Source organism: Passer domesticus, unplaced genomic scaffold, assembly GCF_036417665.1.
Source record: "Passer domesticus isolate bPasDom1 unplaced genomic scaffold, bPasDom1.hap1 HAP1_SCAFFOLD_37, whole genome shotgun sequence".
Classification (NCBI taxonomy): domain Eukaryota; kingdom Metazoa; phylum Chordata; class Aves; order Passeriformes; family Passeridae; genus Passer; species Passer domesticus.
Genome location: NW_026990149.1, coordinates 1,329,080 through 1,346,753, shown reverse-complemented (window position 1 = coordinate 1,346,753; position 17,674 = coordinate 1,329,080). Strand labels below are relative to the sequence as shown.

The 17,674-nt window shown below is 53.3% G+C and overlaps 1 protein-coding gene, 1 long non-coding RNA gene and 1 pseudogene across 2 annotated transcripts in view; 2 read left to right on the top strand and 1 right to left on the bottom strand.

The window, feature by feature from the left end:
• The window catches only part of LOC135292470 (hydrocephalus-inducing protein-like), a 94,900-nt gene extending 83,392 nt beyond the window's left edge, over positions 1–11,508 (top strand). Inside the window, exons 6-14 of the mRNA XM_064406671.1 lie at positions 767–950; positions 2,031–2,130; positions 3,326–3,444; positions 4,569–4,792; positions 6,719–6,786; positions 8,924–9,156; positions 9,953–10,053; positions 11,270–11,405; positions 11,503–11,508. Of these exons, the coding sequence (XP_064262741.1) occupies positions 767–950; positions 2,031–2,130; positions 3,326–3,444; positions 4,569–4,792; positions 6,719–6,786; positions 8,924–9,156; positions 9,953–10,053; positions 11,270–11,405; positions 11,503–11,508 (1,171 nt within the window). The remainder of the gene's footprint in view (positions 1–766; positions 951–2,030; positions 2,131–3,325; positions 3,445–4,568; positions 4,793–6,718; positions 6,787–8,923; positions 9,157–9,952; positions 10,054–11,269; positions 11,406–11,502) is intronic.
• Positions 1–17,674, bottom strand: part of LOC135292520 (zinc finger protein 420-like) — a 228,633-nt pseudogene that overhangs the window by 186,766 nt on the left and 24,193 nt on the right.
• On the top strand, positions 12,002–15,012 carry LOC135292569 (uncharacterized). Its single transcript, XR_010354806.1, has 3 exons — positions 12,002–12,986; positions 13,493–13,655; positions 14,948–15,012. It is a non-coding gene; the product is annotated as an uncharacterized LOC135292569 (long non-coding RNA).

Below are 17,674 nucleotides of genomic sequence, written 5' to 3'. Positions count from 1 at the left end.
GGGAAGTCCTGCTCCATAATCTTTATCTGCCTCCCCCAGCAGCTCAGTGGGAGGAAAAGCCACTTGAAGTGGCTGGTGGATTCTCCCTCAGTTTTGGCAGAGGCTTTGAGCCAGGAGGTTCCCTTGAGGGATTCTGGCTTTGGAAAGCTCTCCTGAGCCTGCAGGTGTGGAGTAAAACTACCTGCTGTGCCAGTGAACAGCAAGTTATCCTGTGATCCCTCTGAGACCCCAAGAGCTTGGGGTCAGCCCTTGCTGGGGAGCGGCTGCTTGTGAGAAATAGCCACTCACTTTTCCTAAGTTTAGAAAGGTTGATTAAACCTTATCAAAAATACAACAGAAGACTGGATAGAGAAGATGTTACGGAAGGATTTTCCCCAGGTGTGCTCACCCACACAATGGAGGTTTTGCCTTTTAACCCTTTAGCCTCTCCCAAAATTCTGACCATTGACCCCTTCTTCACTGTCCTGTGGTGGAGTTCACTTCCTCCAATCTTGATTGGAGGTCAGATGTCACCATGGTGACAAGCCGACCCTCCCAAATACCCCAACCCCGGCTGTCCCTTGATAACAACTCAGGGGGTAAAAAACCTTTTCTTAACCTATAAACATGGTATTTGTCTGTTAATGGTGAGAGTCAGTCGTGGCATTGCTCATCTGTCACACTGCTGCTCCTCCCCAGGTGCTTTGCTCTCCTGCACTCACACTTCTCTCTGCAAATCTGTGGCTTATTAAACGACCTGCTGGCTTTGTCTCTCCTCTGGCTGCAGGCAGAGTCTTTTTGGGCAGTCACAGAGAGAGCTGCAGCAAGAAAAATTAATGGAGGAGAAAGAAACAGGGAAGGAGAAGGGCTCTTGTGAAGATCGTGCTGCCAGCCTGAGAGCCTCGGGGGAGATGGCAAAGGTGCACCAAGACCCCATGTTCTCTGATGACGTTTCTGTCATTGAGCCAATGGTAAGTGATAGCTGAGAACCTCATTTTCCTCCTCTTCCTCCTCTCCTTCTTTCTCCTCCCACCCACTGCAACCCTGGCTGAGGTCACTGGGCAGATCCTCAGCTGGTCCCACATGCTGGGAGGGAGGGAATTGAGTTTCTGGTGCAGCTGCAGAGCTCACCTAAAAATGCTAAAATGCTCAAAGCATTTCTGGCCTGGAGGGTCAAGGCAGGGCTGGGAGCCTGACAAAGCCCAGCTCTGCTGCCAGGGCTGGAGCTCAGGGCACTCCGTGCGTGTCCCTGCAGTGTCACAGGGAGCAGTTCTTGTAGGCAGGGGCTGCCCCCACACGTGGGGCTCAGCAGAGGCTGTTGCAGCACTGCCAGCTCACACACTGACCTGAAGCTGGCAATGGCTGGCTGGGAAAAGGAGGCCAAACTCAGCCCAAGGTTGATCCCAGAAATGCCAATGGCCTCCTGTAACCACGCCTTGCACTATTTCTGAGTCTGCCTTCCAGTGCCATCTGAGAGCCTGGACACAAGGCTGGAAGGTTTCACTGGGCCTTTTGAGTTCTCCTGCACACAGGGACAGAAAACCTTTTCCTTTTCTGTTTGTGCAAGCAAACTGCCACGTGCTGCCATCAGCCAGAGCCTTGATTCTGAGCACTGGCATTGTGAGAGATGATGAATGCCTGGTGTGTGCACAGTGCAAAATCCCTTCTCCCCTTGGAGTAAAGCCCAGAATAATCCCAACCTCTGCTTTCTTTCAAAACAGGTTAAACTAATATTTTTATTTCTGGGGGAGGGGATCATGATCTCTCCTTGTGAAGAGCCACCAGTGCACATTGGCAGTTACATCCCACTGCAGCTGACAGCAGCATGATGTGAGCAAGAGCTTGTGTCAGAGCAGTAGGAAATTGTGGAGAGTGGCAGCTGACCAGCATTGAGAGCTTCCAGCACTGTGTTGAGCTGCCTTTGCAGGGTTTCCTTGGGCTCCTTGTGTTGTTCACTCATCACTGATGCTCTAAACAAAGGCTGACAGGACTATGGTTGAAAACAAGAAATGTGAAGTTTGAAGAGAAATGTTTTGCTGTTTCTGTTTTAGGAGGGAGAAATCGAGCCGGATGGTTTGGCCAAAATCAAGATGACCTTCAAACCCCTGGAAGCAGTGGAGTATCAAAGTGTGGCTTATTGCAGCATCTCAGGTGCAGCTCCTTTGCCCTGCTTCTCTCCCCCTCAGTGCAGCCATGGTGCAAGCCTGAGCCCACTGGGCTGCCCTGGCAGTGCTGGGAAGAGTCCCTGGCCAGCAGGGCAGTGCTGGCACATCCCCAGTGGCCCTGCAGCTCCCAGGGAGTGTCCTGTGCAAGGCCAGGGCTCAGAGTGCTGTGTCTGGGTTCCTGAACCCAGCACAGCCCTGACAGTGCAGGGAGAGGTTTTGATGCCATGCCTTTGCCAGCATTTCCTCAAAGGCCAGAGAGCTGCAGAGCAGAGCAGCTTTAGTGAACAAGCACTAAGCCCCTGCAGGCCCCTGGCCTCCAGGATGGCTCCACTGGACATGGATCCATCATCAGGTGGCAGGAGCTGGGTTAGAAATGTGCTCCCTGAGCCTGGATCAGCTCCACTGGCCAGACAGCACCAGAGCAGAGGGGGCTGAGCCCCACTGAGCCCAGGCTGTTGGTAGAAGGAGCAGCCTTGGCCAGCAGCTGCTTCTCTCCCTGTGTGGGAGCTGTCACCTTGCAGCTCTCAGTCTGTGGAAACAGAGCCCAGTGCTGAGGGTCAGAAGGTGAGGACTTGGGCAACAAAGTCCTGTGCTGCTGGGCCAGGTAGTGTGGTAATTGCCAAGCTCTGGATGAGCTTTGTGCCTTCACTGAATGGATTTCCAAGCTCCTCTAGGTGCATGGGAAGGAAAGCACAGAATCACAGTATGTTAAGGATGGAATGGACCTTAAAGGCCTCTGGGCAGGGACACCTCCCCCTAGAACAGGTAGCTGCAAGCCCCATCCAGCCTGGCTTTGAACTCTTTCAGGACTAGAACCTCCACAATGCCCCTGGGGAACCTGCTCCAGTGTCTCACCACCCTCACAGGAAAAAATGTCTTCCTAATATCTAACCTAAATTTCTTTTCAATTTATACCTGTTAGTCTTTGGCCTGTCACTACAGGACAGCAGAGGTGTTTTAAACTCAGCAGACTGGTGGCTGAAATTGGAAACCAGCCCGAGAAATGGGTTAGAAATTAGAAATCAGCCGCAAGGCTGAGGGAAGAGAAGGGTTCATATCTTGTCCTGCAGCATCAGGAGCTGGTGGCATCCAGCTCAGAGTCAGGGACTAGCACTGAGGCAGCCTGGAAAAGGCTGTGTGACAGAGGGAATGCTTGTACTGAAATGGACATCTCTCCCCAGGCCGTGAGAGCAGGCTGCCCCTGCAGCTCAGAGGGGAAGGCCAAGGACCCTTGGTTGAGCTCAGCTGTGACACTCTGGAGCTTGGGGACATTTTTGTCAACACCCCCCATGTCTGTGAGGTGAGCAGCAGGGCTGGGGATGGATGCTGATGGCTCCTGAGGCAGCAGCAAGCCTGGTGGAGCTGTGGAATTCCTGCAAACTGGGCAGTTGTGAGCAGGGAATATTTGATGTGCTGGTCCAGTCTGGGGGGTCAGAAAGGTGTGTCTGTTGTTCATGAAGCCCCAGCCCCTGCTTTTGGGCAACCTTCCTTAGGGATCAGCTGGGAGGCTTCCTGCAAAACAAGCCCTTGGCAGGTGAAACCAGCACTGGGTGCAAAAGCTGCATGTTCAGGGGCTTTTGTGGCAGTGCCAGACACAAGGCACCTTTGGACTGGGCTCTGCAGAAGCAGCTGGAACCAACTGGCTGCCTTTGAGCTTCAGTCCACTGCCAACAGCTTCCAGTCAAGGCTCTCCTGCTCATTCCTGGAAGTCCCAGGAAAGCCTTGGGAGTTCTGTCCCTTGTTGACCAGTCCCACACTTCAGCCTTGGTGCATCTCTGGCTCTGGAAAGAGAAAAGTGTTCCTGGGAATAAAGTAAAGGATTTTTCTTCCTATTTGACTCCCTCACAATAGAGCTAACTTGCAAAAAAAACCACAAGAGAGCAACTGAAAAGAGGTAGAAAATGAGGCACTGCATCAGGGCAGACACTTTCAAAAGCTTGACTGTAGAAGAGAAAGACACCCTGAGTTTTCTCACCAAAAGATGGTGCTGTCTGTACATTTTGATGCTGATGCCTCATTACCAATGTCTTCTTTCCATGGTGCAGGAAAAGGTGAATGAGTGGATGGTGCTGTTGGAGCTGTGCTGGCTGGGGCAGCAGCAGCTCAGTGCTGATTCACCAGGCAGCTGCAATCACCCCACGTTGCTCTCAGGGCCAGGTCTCCATGAGCTTGGTGATGCTGCCCAGAGGTGCACTGCTCTGTGTCCATGGGATAAGCCCAGGGTGACTGCAGGTCTGTGCAGCTGCCACTGCTTTGCATGAAAACCCAAAGGCAGAACTTGTCCTCTTGTATCTTTTGACTTGTGTCATTCAGCAGCACAAAGCATCTTCTGCCTTTTCTGGCTGTTCATTGCATCCTTAGACAATAACTCCCAAGAAGGGAAGATTCCACATGGATTTCCACTTGGCTTTCTTGCTGCTGCAGGTGAAACTGATCAACCAAGGAGCTCTTGATGCTCCCTTCAGATACATCCCTGCAGCCACAAAGGTGGGCTTGGGCTTCAAGTTGGCACCCCAGGAGGGCATCATTGCAGCAGGTGGGAGCCAGACTCTCCAGATCTCCTTCAGTGCCACCGTGTTGGGGAGGTTTGAGGAAGAATTCCGGTTCAGTGTGGCTGGATCTCCTACGCCTGCCATCCTGACCATCAGGTAAGGACCCTGGGAGCTTGGTGGGCACATCTTCAGCTGTCTCTGGGACATGCCCCAGCTGCCTCCTGTTGGGGTGGAGCAGAGAGAAAAGGTGTTTGCTGAGGTCTTCATCTCTGCTCTGATGCGGACATTGCTTTAGTGGGAGGATGCCTCCTGCCCTGTGTGGTACCTGGAGCTGGAATGACTCCTCCCTGCAGGGATCTCCCTCTGCCCTGGGCCATGGCAGGCAGTGGGATGGATCAGCTTTGGGCAGCAGCTGCTCTGGGATGTCCCAGCTGAACAGCCAGCAAGGCCCCCAGGGCTTTGGAGATGGGCCAGCCTGGGGCATTCTGCAGCAGCAGCAGTGCTTTTAAAAACTTCTGTCAATAATCCATGCCAGATGGGCAGCAGCAGCCTCACCTCACCTCTCCTGGCCATGCTGTGGGGGACAAGCTGTGCTCCCTGCTGCTGTGCCCAGAGGGCTCTGGTGCCTCCTGTGCACAGCCAGGCAAGGGCTGATGTGGGAGTCAGGGAACTGTGCAGCAGGAACTGTGCCAAGGACTTGGGCACCATCCCCTGGGCTGGTGCCATGGCAAGAGATCATCCTGGCCCAGCACAAGGGACAAGGGGTGATGATAGGGGAGGCAGAGCTCAGTGCTCAGCACCACAGCAGCACGAGGTCCTGTCCCTGCCAGCCTGAGCCATGGGCTGCTAGGATAATGCAGTGGGAGCAGGAGAGCTGATGCTGGCTGCTCTGCAGCTTTGGAACTAGGCTGCTGCTCTTGGGAGGCACTGGGGCAAGGCAGTGAAGAAATGAAAGCAATCTGCACTGGGTTATAGCAGTAAGATGAGGGAGATGCATGAAAAAGAACAAGGAAGTTATTACTTAGCAAGAGCAAAGTGGTGAGTAGGTCTGCCCCTAGTGGAGAAAGAATGATGCTGGCTTTGTTCTTGGAGGAAAAGTGTTGCTTTTTTTTTTGGAGATCAAGAGGGAACCTTCCACCATCCAATAAATGATTCTCCTCTGTCCCTCCCCCAAACTGGTGATGGGATGTTTGTGCATCAGCAGCTTTCTCCTTGAGCAAGGGCAGGTGTCTCTTGTTGAGATGTGTGGAGCAGAGCCAGGGGCAGTCCTGTGAATCCAACAGAAGGCGCAGGTCACTGGGCCTTGATTTTTAACCACAAGGCAGAGTGGGCATGGATTGGCATCAGCCATGAAATCAACTGGTGAGTGTTGTGCAGCTTCAAGTGCTGCTTTCAGTGGGTGTTGGTGACTTTTGCAGTGTGTCTGCTGAGTTCAAGGACAGGTGAGGTGCTGTGCTAGATTCAGGACCCCCTTGTTTGGTTGTTGAAGCTGTTGCTCTTGGCTGTGCCAGCTGCTGCACTGCTGACAAGCTGCTCCTTTCCTCTGGGATTCATCTGTGCCCTGTGTAGAAGTGTTGCTGCTCTTTTCAGAGGATGTTTGGGGCTGCCCTGGGTTCATGGCTCAGAACTGTGTCTGTAATGATGGTGTGGGTCAAACTCTGCTGAGAAAGCTCCTCCGTGGGAGCAGCAGATCCAGCTAAGAAGTAGCAAAGCAGGAACCTGTGGCTGGAAGGGCTGGTCACAGAAGTTTGTGGGGACACCTTGATGCCCATCCCATTGCAGATGGGGAAACTGAGGCCCGGAGCCATGTCTGGCTGTGTGTTCAGGGTCCTTCATGGGACCAGCAGCATCCCAGGGGCTTTTCCTGCCTGCCCTGTGCCCAGAGCCCATCAGTGGCTGCTGGCTGCTGGCCACTTGGCTTTAGCTGCCTCCTGTGCCCCGGGGCACTGTGCTGAGCACATGGTGTGTGCTGGTTTGAAAGGCACGGTGCCCTGACACCAGGTTGGTGCCCCCGAGCCACGCCAGCCGGAGCTTTGCAATTCCTTGAACCAAGGCATTTCCTGCTCTGTCCTCGCCATGCAGGGGCAGCGTCACTGGACCGAGTTTGCACTTCGACCTCCCTGAGCTCGACTTCGGGGACATCTCCTTTGGTGAGTGCTGCCTGGGCTGGGACACAGCGGGAGGGATCTGTGCCTTCCAAGGGAAAAGCATCCCTCCCTCCTGCTCTGCCCCAGCAGCCTCTTCAGGGTGGGAACTGCAGGGCTGCTGGTGCCGCAGGGAGCATTTGGCCATTGTCAGATCAAACAGAAGCAAGGCATAGAAAGTCAGGATTTTCTGGTGTCTCTGTCCTGCTTGAAAAGACAGATGTCTGCCAAGGAAGGCGGGGATCTTCCTGGAATGGAAAGATGAGCCCCTGCCTCCAAATGATGATACCTTTGAAATTACAGGGCTCAAACGATGGGGAAAGGAATAACAGTTCTTTCCTAGACTATATCAGGAGAGCCCAGAGAACAAGAGCAGACGTTTGCCAGCTGCCAAGTCCCGTTTTTGTCCTTTGGTGCAGTGAGGATCCCAGCAGGAGGAGCTGTGGGCTCTGGCAGGGCAGTGATCCCCTGCCAGCCGGCAGCGGCAGGGAAGGAGGGAAGGAGGGAAATGCTCCTTTTGCAGAGGGACAGAGGGCAGGGGGATGTGGGCAGTGGCTCAGAGCAGCAGGCAGCAGCGGGGAAGGCAGGCAGGGTGGGTGCCAGGCTGAGCTGCAGCCAGGGCAGTGCCGGGGCCAAGCACACAACCTCCCGCAGCAGCACACGGCCGAGCTCCCATCCCCGAGCGGGAGGAAGGGAAGCTCCGCTCCCTGCCCAGCCTCAGCTCCCACTGCACAGCGCCCACGGCATCACGCCACAGCTGCCAAAAACCCCCAAGGGAAAAGCCCACCCCCAGGGCCAAAACCCCCAAAACCCCTATCCCCCTTCCCAGACCAAGGGGAGCATTCACTACCAAGCCTGAACCCAGAACAAGGAAGGTCATGGACTTTTTAAGGAAACTACTTGCCTTTCCTGAGCTGCTTCTGTCCCCCCCTGCATCACCATGGAGGCACTTGTCAAGTTGCCTTTTTGAAGAAATGAAACAAGAAAGGCAACCAATGGAACTATGGTTCTGAAACAGGAGACTGATCCTGCTGGATCTGCTTTCACTCCTAAGGTCTCTTCAGCTGAAGGCAGCTGTTGTATCTTTGCTTCTTTGGAACTGTTGACTGTTGTCTGCATGCCGTGAGCTCAGTCTCATTGGAGGTTTTGCCATCTGTGTTTTTCCTTGTTGTGCCTCTCTTGCCTCCCTGCTGGAGTCACTGCTGGAGCTGGCAGTGCTCACTGGGATGGGCACAGAGAAGCTCTGGGCTGCAGCTGCAGTTGTTTTTTCTCCCCATCTGTGTTCCAGTGCCTCTTGGTGAGCAGGCCTGGGGAGAAGTCTCCTCCCCACAGAGCTGCCAGCCCAGCCAGATGTCCACTGCAGAGCAGCTTGTGGCTGCTCTCCAGGCTCTGCAGGACATCCCCACCATGAGTGGCTGCATCTCTGGCTTTCCAGCATGGAAAGCAAATCCCAGAGCTCCAGTGGGGTAAAGCCTTGCAGGCAGCAACCCCAGTGAGCAGCATGGGTGTGCTGTCCCCATTTGTTGGGTGAGGTGGGACCTGGTTCCTCATTGCCAATCTCCAAGCAAGGCTTGGGTGTGCCCCCAGTTGAGTGGGCTCTGAGCTGTCTCGTGCTCAGTCTGTTTGGCCCAAACCAAGAGACGCCTTTAGGATCCTGCAGAGAGAAGCTGCATTGAGGTGCTTTGCCTCACGTTCTAGTTCCTGATTCCATCATCTCTTTTGCTGTAGCTTCTTCTCAATGCTGACTCACTGTTTATCTGTCTTGAAAAGGGTGGGAGTGTTGGCAGGCTGAACAGGGAATTTGACAGCTTGAATTCTCAGAGGAAATGCTCGGTCTGGGTGCACACTCATCACTGGGAGATCACTGGTGCTGGTTTGGGGCAGGTGAGGCAGCTCCTCCCCATCGCCAAGAGAGAAGCTTGCAGTGTTCAGCAGGGCTAGGAGTGGGCATTTTCAAGGCTGCAGTCTGCAATCTGTGTCAAAGGGAACTGAGTGACGATTCATTCCTCATGCAGCTTCTGGGTGAGCTGTAGTTCAGATAATCCAGAGCTAAACTCCAGTGCCACTTTCATTGTGCCAGGCCATTCATAGCAGGAGTCAGGCCACAATGGGAGCCTCAATGGATGTTGGTGTCCTTTCCTAGGCTTTCCCTACACCCAGCGCTGCCGGCTCACTAACAGCTCCCCGGTGCCCGTGACGTTCCAGCTCCGCATGTCGTTCGATGGCACGCAGCCGGCTGTGGACAGCGTGGATCAGATCCGCTGCCACAGTGACCCAGCCTGGAGGAAGGGCGTTCACTTGTATGTGGAGCCCCGGGAGTTTACCATCACTCCCAGCCAAGGGACCATCCTGCCCCAGGGACACCAGGACATCCAGGTACGGGCAGAGTGCAGCCAGAGACGCTTCAGCACCAGGGCTGCAGCTGCACTGCAGTGTGGGAGGGCTTTAGCTCTGCTGCAGCTTTGAGCATGGTGTGAGTGAGAGATCTGCACTGCTCTGAGACCTCTGCTAGCTGCCTTACTCGGGGTGTTCCTCAAGGAGCACTATTTTCTTTCCAAAATCATATGCTGAGGTCACATACCATATGGTCAAGGCCAGAAGTCACTCTTGTGTTCTTGAGAGCCATTTATTTGATTGCAAGTGGGCAGAGCAAAGATGAGGGCAAAAGGTGGCTGTTAGAGAGATGTCATTGTAGAAAGCAGTTAGCTTTCCTTCTTGGTCTGATTTCCCCTCTCCTGGGGAGCAGAAGGATTTGTGTTCATGGCAGGAATCTCCAGTGGGGACAAAAAACTCTGCAGCCATGAACTGCCCAGCACCTGCTGGGCCACACTTTGCCCTCAGCTTCCTGCTGTAAAGCTGAACTCGTTGTGTTCAAGTCAGATTTCTTCTGCTTTTATGTCATTGTAGTCAGATGAGAAATTGGGCCTTAATTTGAATACAGTGGTTCATAGAGCTTTAGTCTAATGTTTTAATGTAGCTGAGCTATGCCCTGATAGAAAGGTGTGTTTAAGACATCTGCTATTGCCAGAAGGCTTTTGTTGCTTTGAGACTGTGCTCTACACATGGAGCAGCAGCAGAATTAAGACAAAATCTTCCCTCAAGGACTGGAGGATATCACACGTGGATAATGAGCTTTTGTAAGGAAGAATTTCCTGTTCTTCTCTTCCACCAGGTGACCCTGTGTTCCAACTCAGTTATGGAGTTCTACAGGAAAATGCTGGTGGATCTGGAGGGTTTTGGCAAGGGAGTGGCATCACTGCTCATCACAGCCAGGTACCAGCCCTTCCCTGGCCTCCCCCAGCCCCTGCCTTGCCCAGGCTTTGCTGGCTGCAGCTGCCAAGGAGAAGTGCTGGTTCATGAGCTCATGTTGTGCCAGCTGGGCATGAGAAGAGCAGAGCTTGGACAGCAGCCTGTGGTGAAAAGCAGCCCTGCTCCCAGCCCAGCAGGGTCCTGGGCCCTTTTCTGAAGGCACCAGGAATGAGATCATTTCTTGGCCTGGCTTTTGGTGCTTGAGGTGGAACAAATTTCCCCAGGGCCTCCTCTCCTTCTTGCTGCAAGAGGTGGAGTTGTGCTGGGTGCGAGCACCGTGCACTGGTTTGGGACACAGCAAGCAGCCTGCTGAGAGCCAGGCTCTGGTTCTGTTCATGAGGGCACGTGGCAGGGGGGAAGTGGCTGCCAGCAAGAGTGCTGAGGGCAAGGTCTCAGGAGGGGAAAGCAGCCCTTGATGTGGCAGCTCAGCTCTAGATTTTCTCCTTCCCTCTGCTTCCCACTCTGAGCTTGAATGTTCTCAGAGCTGAGAGCAAAAGTGGTTGTTGCTGCAGCAGAATTCCATCCTGCTGTGCTGCTGTGGGTGTCAGTGGAATGCCAGGAGGGATGCAGTTCCCTGGGGCTGTTCCCTCTCCCAGGCAGAGCCATCTAGGCAGTGCCTGGGCTGGCATTTTGTCAAGCAGGTGGGGCTGGGGACAGTCAGTGCCTGGAGCTGTGGAGGGAAGGAGCCAGGGAGCTGTAGGGCCTGGGAGGGGCTGATCAGCCACTCTGGAGGGCAGCTGGTGTCCCGTGCCCTCCAAGGCTGGGGCAAGCAGCTGAGTTCCCAGGCAGGGCAACAGCACCATGGCAGAGAAGGGAGTCATTTTTCCTGGGCACTGGAGTTATGTGTTCCTTGAGCCTTAGTGAGCTCTGTTCCTTGTTGGGAAGGCTCCCCTAGAGCTCATGGATCACTGGGAGTGTTACAGGAGTCCTTGCAAGCCTTCCTGGGGAAAGGAGGGGCTGAGGCAGCTGTGGGACAAAGTGCTCTGCCTGGGGCACTTGGCAGCCTCTGGGTGCTGCCTCTCAGGGTTTGCCCCTCCTTGACAAGACCTGTTGGAGCAGGAAGATGTAGAAGGCAATTTATCACTGCAGGGCTGTTATGCTCTGTTTTACAATCTTTGGGGGTAAATGTTCTCCATTCTCTCAGTATCTCTAATTCCCCTGGGCTCATCTCTTTGTCCAGATGTCTCGTTCCAAAGCTGCAAGTGTCCCCCCACGTGCTGCAATATGATGAGTGCCTCCTGAAGGTGCCATATGAGAAGAAGTTCCTGATTAGGAATCCCAGCCACCTGCCTGGCTGCTACGGGCTCATTGAACAGGTTTGGCATCCCATCCACCTCCCCCTCTCAAATATTATTGAGCAGCTGATTAGGGGAAAAAAAGGATTTGGACATGACCTTGCTGGTTTCTATTCAGTCTTAAAGATCTGCTGAGAACAGGATCCTACCCGAATGTAAACTTGAGGATGCAGTTTAACCTGCTGAGGGAACAGTTGATGTTCTAGTCTTCAGGGTGTTTTCTTGTGGGAGATCTTAGAGGGCTGTGAAAGCTGCTGCATCCACAGACAGCAGTGCCTGTGCTGGCAGTCTCCTTGCAGGATCCCCTGGGAATGCTAAGCCTACAATTCTTGCATCTTGTTTGTGCCTTTTACCTTTGTCCTGGGCATTTTTAAAGACGTGTGTCAGTTGCTGTTACGGTGGATGTTAGGGAGTGTAAAGTTTCTTCAGAGGTGCCTCTGAAGCTGCATTTCATTGTGTCTCTTGCAGAAACGCAAGGAGGACTCTGCTGTGCTCTACTCCAGCCCCAGGCCCTGTGGGATTGTCCAGCCTCACAGCACTGCAGAGATACCAGTGCTGGTGGAAGTGCAGGCGCTGGGCACGCATCGCACCAATGTTCTCATCGGCGTGTTCGGGGATGAGAGAAACCCACTGGTGAGTGCAAGGGAGATGTGTGCCTCTGTGCAGCTGCTCCTGGCAGGCTGCAAAGGGCACAGGGATTCTGCCGGGGAAAACAGGCACAGGCTGCTGTGGAGAAGGCCAGGAGGGATGGGTGGCACAAACAGCTCGTGCCTCACGGGTGGTAATCTCAGTGTCTGGCACAGAATGTCGTTGGTCTGAGCTGGAATCCAGGGCCACTTTAGTGCATTACTCTTGAAAATGCTGTTAACTTTGGAAACATCTGTTTGGAAATGGTATCTCTCTGAGCACAAAAGGGGATGTCAGAAGACTTCTGGGAACCTTGAGCTTTCTGTCAACGAAAGGAAAGCTGGCATTTGAAGAGTGGTTGCAAGGATTGAAACTTACATTAAAACATAAGGAAATGACAATGCCAAATTGCCTGGATGGCACCAAACATCTGAACCTGGGCCATTGTGGCACTGCATGTAAATCAGTGAAGAGGAAGGACAGGCAAGGCAGGCTGTGCCAGGGAGCCTGAGGTTTGACAGAACAGTTGCTTTCAACTCTCAGACTGCTTACCTTAAAGAGGAGGGTTTCTCCCCACCAGAGGAACCAGTTGTTTAACTGTCAGCCTGATCTGAACTAGAGATTTCTTGCAAAGCTTTTACCTTTGGGCCAATAATTTGTAGTTTGAAAGGTTCTCTTACCTTGATCCTTTTAAATTTGGAGGTGAACATGTAATTTGCTTTTTCTTTTTTCTCCAAAAGCCCAGCATTTCAGCTGGAGAGTGGTAGCTGTCCCTAAAGAAATAACTAGAGCAGGGTTGAGCTGTTTAAGGATTTTTAGGTTTCCCTGTTGTGGTTTGCTTTGGGTTTTTTTAAAAATGTTTCTTGCCTGCTTCCTGGGACAGAGAAAACAGTTATGGAGCTCTGGACGGCAGGCAGAATCCTCTCCAAGCCCAAGGCTGATGGAGTCTGGCAGGATCCCAGCACTACAGCCGATGTATGTATGTCTGGATGCATGGGGAATGCCACCTGAGTCCCCTGGGAGTGTTGGAAAATGTCAGCCAAGCCCCCAGCAGTGTCAGGGAAACATTCCTGATAAATACCTGGTGGAGCTGCAGAGTTTCTGCTGTTGGGCCCTGGGGGGGCTGTGCTGGCTGTCACTGCCTGGGTCTGCCCCTGGATGTCTCAAATCTGCCCTTTTTGCTTGCCTTCTCTGTCTTTTCCTCTCCCACTGTGCTTTTTGCATGCCCACAGGGTGTTCATCCCTGTCCTCTGCAGTTCCTCAGTGCAAGCAGTTGCAGCTGCTGCAGCAGCTCAGTGTCGTCCCTGGGCTGCCTTTAGAGCAGACCTGCTCCAGCCTGGATTGGGAAGGGCTGGATCAAAGCATTTCTCAGTTCAAGGTGCCAGCAGCCAGCCAGGGGCTGCATCCTGAGCAGGAGCTGCTGGTGCAGGTGTCCCTCCCTCCCACTGCAGGTCCCTGTTCACAGTTATCTTCTTTTCCAGAGATGAGCTTCACCCACCTCAATTCACTCCCCAACCACCAAAGGAGATGAGAACATGTTTGCATTGCCCAGCGTCTCGATGGAGGCACTTCAAGGCTGGAAAGCAGGAGGCAGCCACAGCCCTGACTGAAGAGCAGGATTTGACCCAGTCTTCAGGAGCAGAGGTAGATTTTCTTGTACACCTACTGCTTGTGCTGCCTCCTTAGCCTGCCACCAGCAAGTCATGCTCCTGCTGAGCTCCCTTTTTGCTGCCCTGCTGTCCTGTGCCCTGACAGTGGCTGGGCAGCAGGGCCAGTGGCTGGACATGGGGCAGTGGCAGGGAGAAATAGGAGAGTTTTCCTTGGAGAAGCTCACTCAGATCCTACAGGCCTGTGTTGAGTGTGGCATTTTTTGCCTTGTTGCCTTCCCAATGCAAGATGAGGCTTTTATCTGCATCATGATGGGAAGAGCTGCAGCTTCCTTGCCACAGCAAGCTGGGATGAGTCCTGATCTCCATGTGCCCTCTTCCCAGCCCAGCCAGACTCCCTGTTTGCAGCTCTCTGCTGTCACCCGAGAGCTGCTCTTGCACTGCTGGCCCTGAAGCTGTCTTACAAACTGGGACTTGGCAAAGTGGCTGTTTCTTCCTGCAGGCGTAGGGAATGGCTTGTTTTTCAGGTGCCACCACAAGCTCCTGCAAACCCTCACCTCCCAGCAGGCCTGGAGGGATTCAGGTGCTCCGTGGGCGCACCGCACACTGCCCTGGAAGCGGAGAAGGGAAGAGGGAATCTGTCTCCCTTGCACACTGTCAGTGTGGCAAGCAGGGCTGGAGCTGCCAGTGCCACTGGTGGCCCTGAGCATTGGCCACAGAGGGGCCTCCCATCCCTGCAGGCCCAGCACAAAGTGCTGCTGGAGCAGCTGGGTGTTGGAGAGGCCGTGCAGGACACGTTGTGGGGCTGCCCAAGGATGCTGTGCAGCCCCTATGGAGGGCACTGCTCCCCCTGCAACTCCTCAGGTTGTCCAGAGGAAGGTTTTGCAGGAGCTTTTGCTGTAGCACCTTGAGGGAGCAGCATTTAAATCAGAGAGAGAGGGGAAGAGCCTCAGGAGTCAGATGAGCTGGGCTGGAGTCCTTTGCTCAGCTCCAAGAGCTCTCACTCTGAGTCTCCTCCTTTTCTAAAAGCAGTAAGTTTTGAAACTTTTTCAAGGTAAGTTGTGCATCAGAGAGAATTTCTAGTGCCAGGAGACATCCCAGTTCACTTTCATGTAATGTACTAATGAATGCATTGACCCGTGAGGATGGGAGGAGATTTTCCCCATGGTCCCTGCACTGGTCAGTGGCATGGATGCAGGATGAGATCAGGGTGATTCTGGCAGTGTTTGGGGAATAGGCCCCTCTGGCTGCAGCTGCACTTTGCTCCAAGCTGCTCTTCTGCATCCATTTCCATGCTCAACAGCTCCATCTCTCCTGTCTTCCATGCAGGCTTCCAGTATCCTGCCAGTGTCAGGTGTGTTGCAGCCAGGAGAGAGCCAGCAGGTCTCCTTGCCCTTCTCTGGCCACCTCAACAGCATCTCCAGTGCCACGGCGCTGTGCCACGTGGAGGGAGGCCCCAGCTCCGAGGTGCTGGTGCCCGGGGAGGCCTCACGTGTCAGCTGCTCCCCGAGCCCCCAGGAGATCAACTGTGGCTCTGGGGCACCTCTCAGGGAGAGGTGAGTAAGCCTGCCATGGGTTCCTGCTCTCCATGGGTTACTGTCCCTGCAGGGCTTCCCTGCTCCAAGGACTCTGAGCTCAGAGGTGCTGCATAGCAAAGGCCAGAAGCAGCACAGGGATGGCCACTCTTGGCTCCCTGGCTCCCAAGAGAGGAAGCACCTTCTTCTGTTGGGACAGAGCATCTTCTTCTCTAGTTTAGTGGTGAGCCCTCCTGGCTCAGATGCTGCCTGCAGGGAGCTGGGCTCTGGCCCTGCCTTGGCACTGCCTCTAGAGGTGTCTTTAGCTCCATGGTGTTGAGTCACATCTTCTTCATCATCTCCCTTCTTCACCAAAACAGTGGGATTGTGGTGTGGGCAGGCGTGGGGCACACACCAAACCTTGGTTTGGGTGCTGGTGCTGCCACAGATGAAGTCCTTGCAGTGCTGATCTGCCAGGGTTCTCCTGATGGTGGGACAGCAGCCATAAAAGCTCCTGTCCTTGGGGATCCCCTTCAGCTGCAGCAGTGGGCAAGCACAGGAGAAGCTCTGCTCCAGCAGGGCAGCCCAGCTCAGGACACACAGGCAAAGTGTGAGCTGGGAGTGGAGGCTGCTTAAAGCAAGCCTGTGCATCAGGACTTCCTTCAGGCCAGGCTGAAGTTGGTTTCATGGGGAGGAGAGGGACGAGGCTGCTTCAGATGGTTTCCATGGCAGACAGCACCAGCTGGCTTGGTCACAGCTGGCTTCCAGCAGGAAATCTGGCTGACAAGAGCCTGTCTTGCAGGAGAGCAGTTCCTGCAGCCTTTGCTTTCTGACTGATGGGATTATTCTCATTTAGGATCAGGCTATGAGTTGTTAAACCGAGGCTCACGGACAGAGACTGTCTAACTCATTAAAGTTAGAAAGTGGTATGTTTATTAACCCCGGCGGGCGGCACCAGCTCATCATGGTAAACAATACAACAATCAGCTCTGGCTGAAGCATCTAATCATCATTAACCTATGGTCTGCCTGTCTAACTGACATCCTGATCAATGTGAATTGCTTCTAAGCCTCAGCTGAAATCCGAACTCATTGAAATCCTGCTTCAGCTCTGCCCAGGCAGAAGGGAGCTGAATGAGCTGAGTAAGAATTGCAGGAGAGATCAGCAGGCGTTGGCACTCTGTGCTCTGCTTGAAACTGGGAAGTCAAGAGACAAAGGGCATTTTCAGGCACAGCGCAGAGAGCTGGTGGATCAGCCTTTGGCAGTGGGCTGGAGGTGTCTGGCTGTGCCTGGAGAGGGAGCTTGCACAGTCAAGCCCTTCTGATGGCAAGGCTCAGGCTTGGCTGGTCCTGGAGGTGCCCTTCCACCACTGCCCTCCCTTGGGATGTTCCCAACCTCTGTGGGTTGAAGAGAATTCACGGAAATGGTCTGGCGCTGCTGCCTGGCCTCAGGGTCAAGGAATGAAGTGCAGGGCCAGCCAGGACGAGTGAGCCCAAGGTTCTGGTGCTGACTCTCAGCCATGTTTTCTGTTTTGTCTGCAGAAGGGAGCTGAAGCGGCTGGCTCCAAAGCTTGAGGAGGAGACAAAAGCCTTGGCGGAGGAAGAGAGGCAGAAGGAGAAAGAGAAGCAGAAGAAAGCAAAGAAGGGTGTCTCTGTGGGGAAGGAACCTCCAAAAGCAGAGAAGGGGAAAACCAAACCCCCAGAGAAGAAGGAAAGCAAGGCCCCAGAGAAGAAGGATACCAAAATCCCAGAGCGGATGGAAACCAAAGCCCCAGACAAGATAGAAACCAAACTCCCAGAAAAGAAAAGCAAACCTCCAGAAAAGAAGGAAACCAAATTCCCAGAGAGGAAGGAAAGCAAGGCCCCAGAGAAGAAGGACACCAAAGCATTATTAGAGAAGAAGGAAACTAAATTCCCAGAGAAGAAGGAAACCAAAGCTCCAGAGAAGATTGAAAACAAACTCCCAGAAAAGAAATACAAACCTCCAGAAAAGAGGGAATCCAAATTCCCAGCAAAGAAGGAAACCAAAGCTCCAGAGAAAATTGAAAACAAACTCCCAGAAAAGAAATACAAGCCTCCAGAGAAGAGGGAATCCAAATTCCCGAAGGAGAAGGAAACCAAAGCTCCAGAGAAGATTGAAAACAAACTCCCAGAAAAGAAAAACAAACATCCAGATAAGAGGGAATCCAAATTCCCAGAGAACAAGGAAACCAAAGCTCCAGAGAAGATTGAAAACAAACTCCCAGAAAAGAAATACAAACCTCCAGAAAAGAGGGAAATCAAAATCCCAGAGAGGAAGGAAAGCAAAGCACCAGAGAGGAAGGAATTGAAAATCCTAAAGAAGGAAACCAAATCTCCAGAGAAGAGAAGCAAAGCTCCAGAAAAGAAGGAAACCAAATGCCCAGAGAGGAAGGAAATCAAAATCCCAGAGAAGGAAAGCAAGGCACCAAAAAAGAAGGAACCCAAAGCCCCAAAGAAGGGGGAAGCCAAAGTGCCAGAGAAGAGAGAGACCAAAACCCCAAAGAAGAAGGAACCCAAAGCCC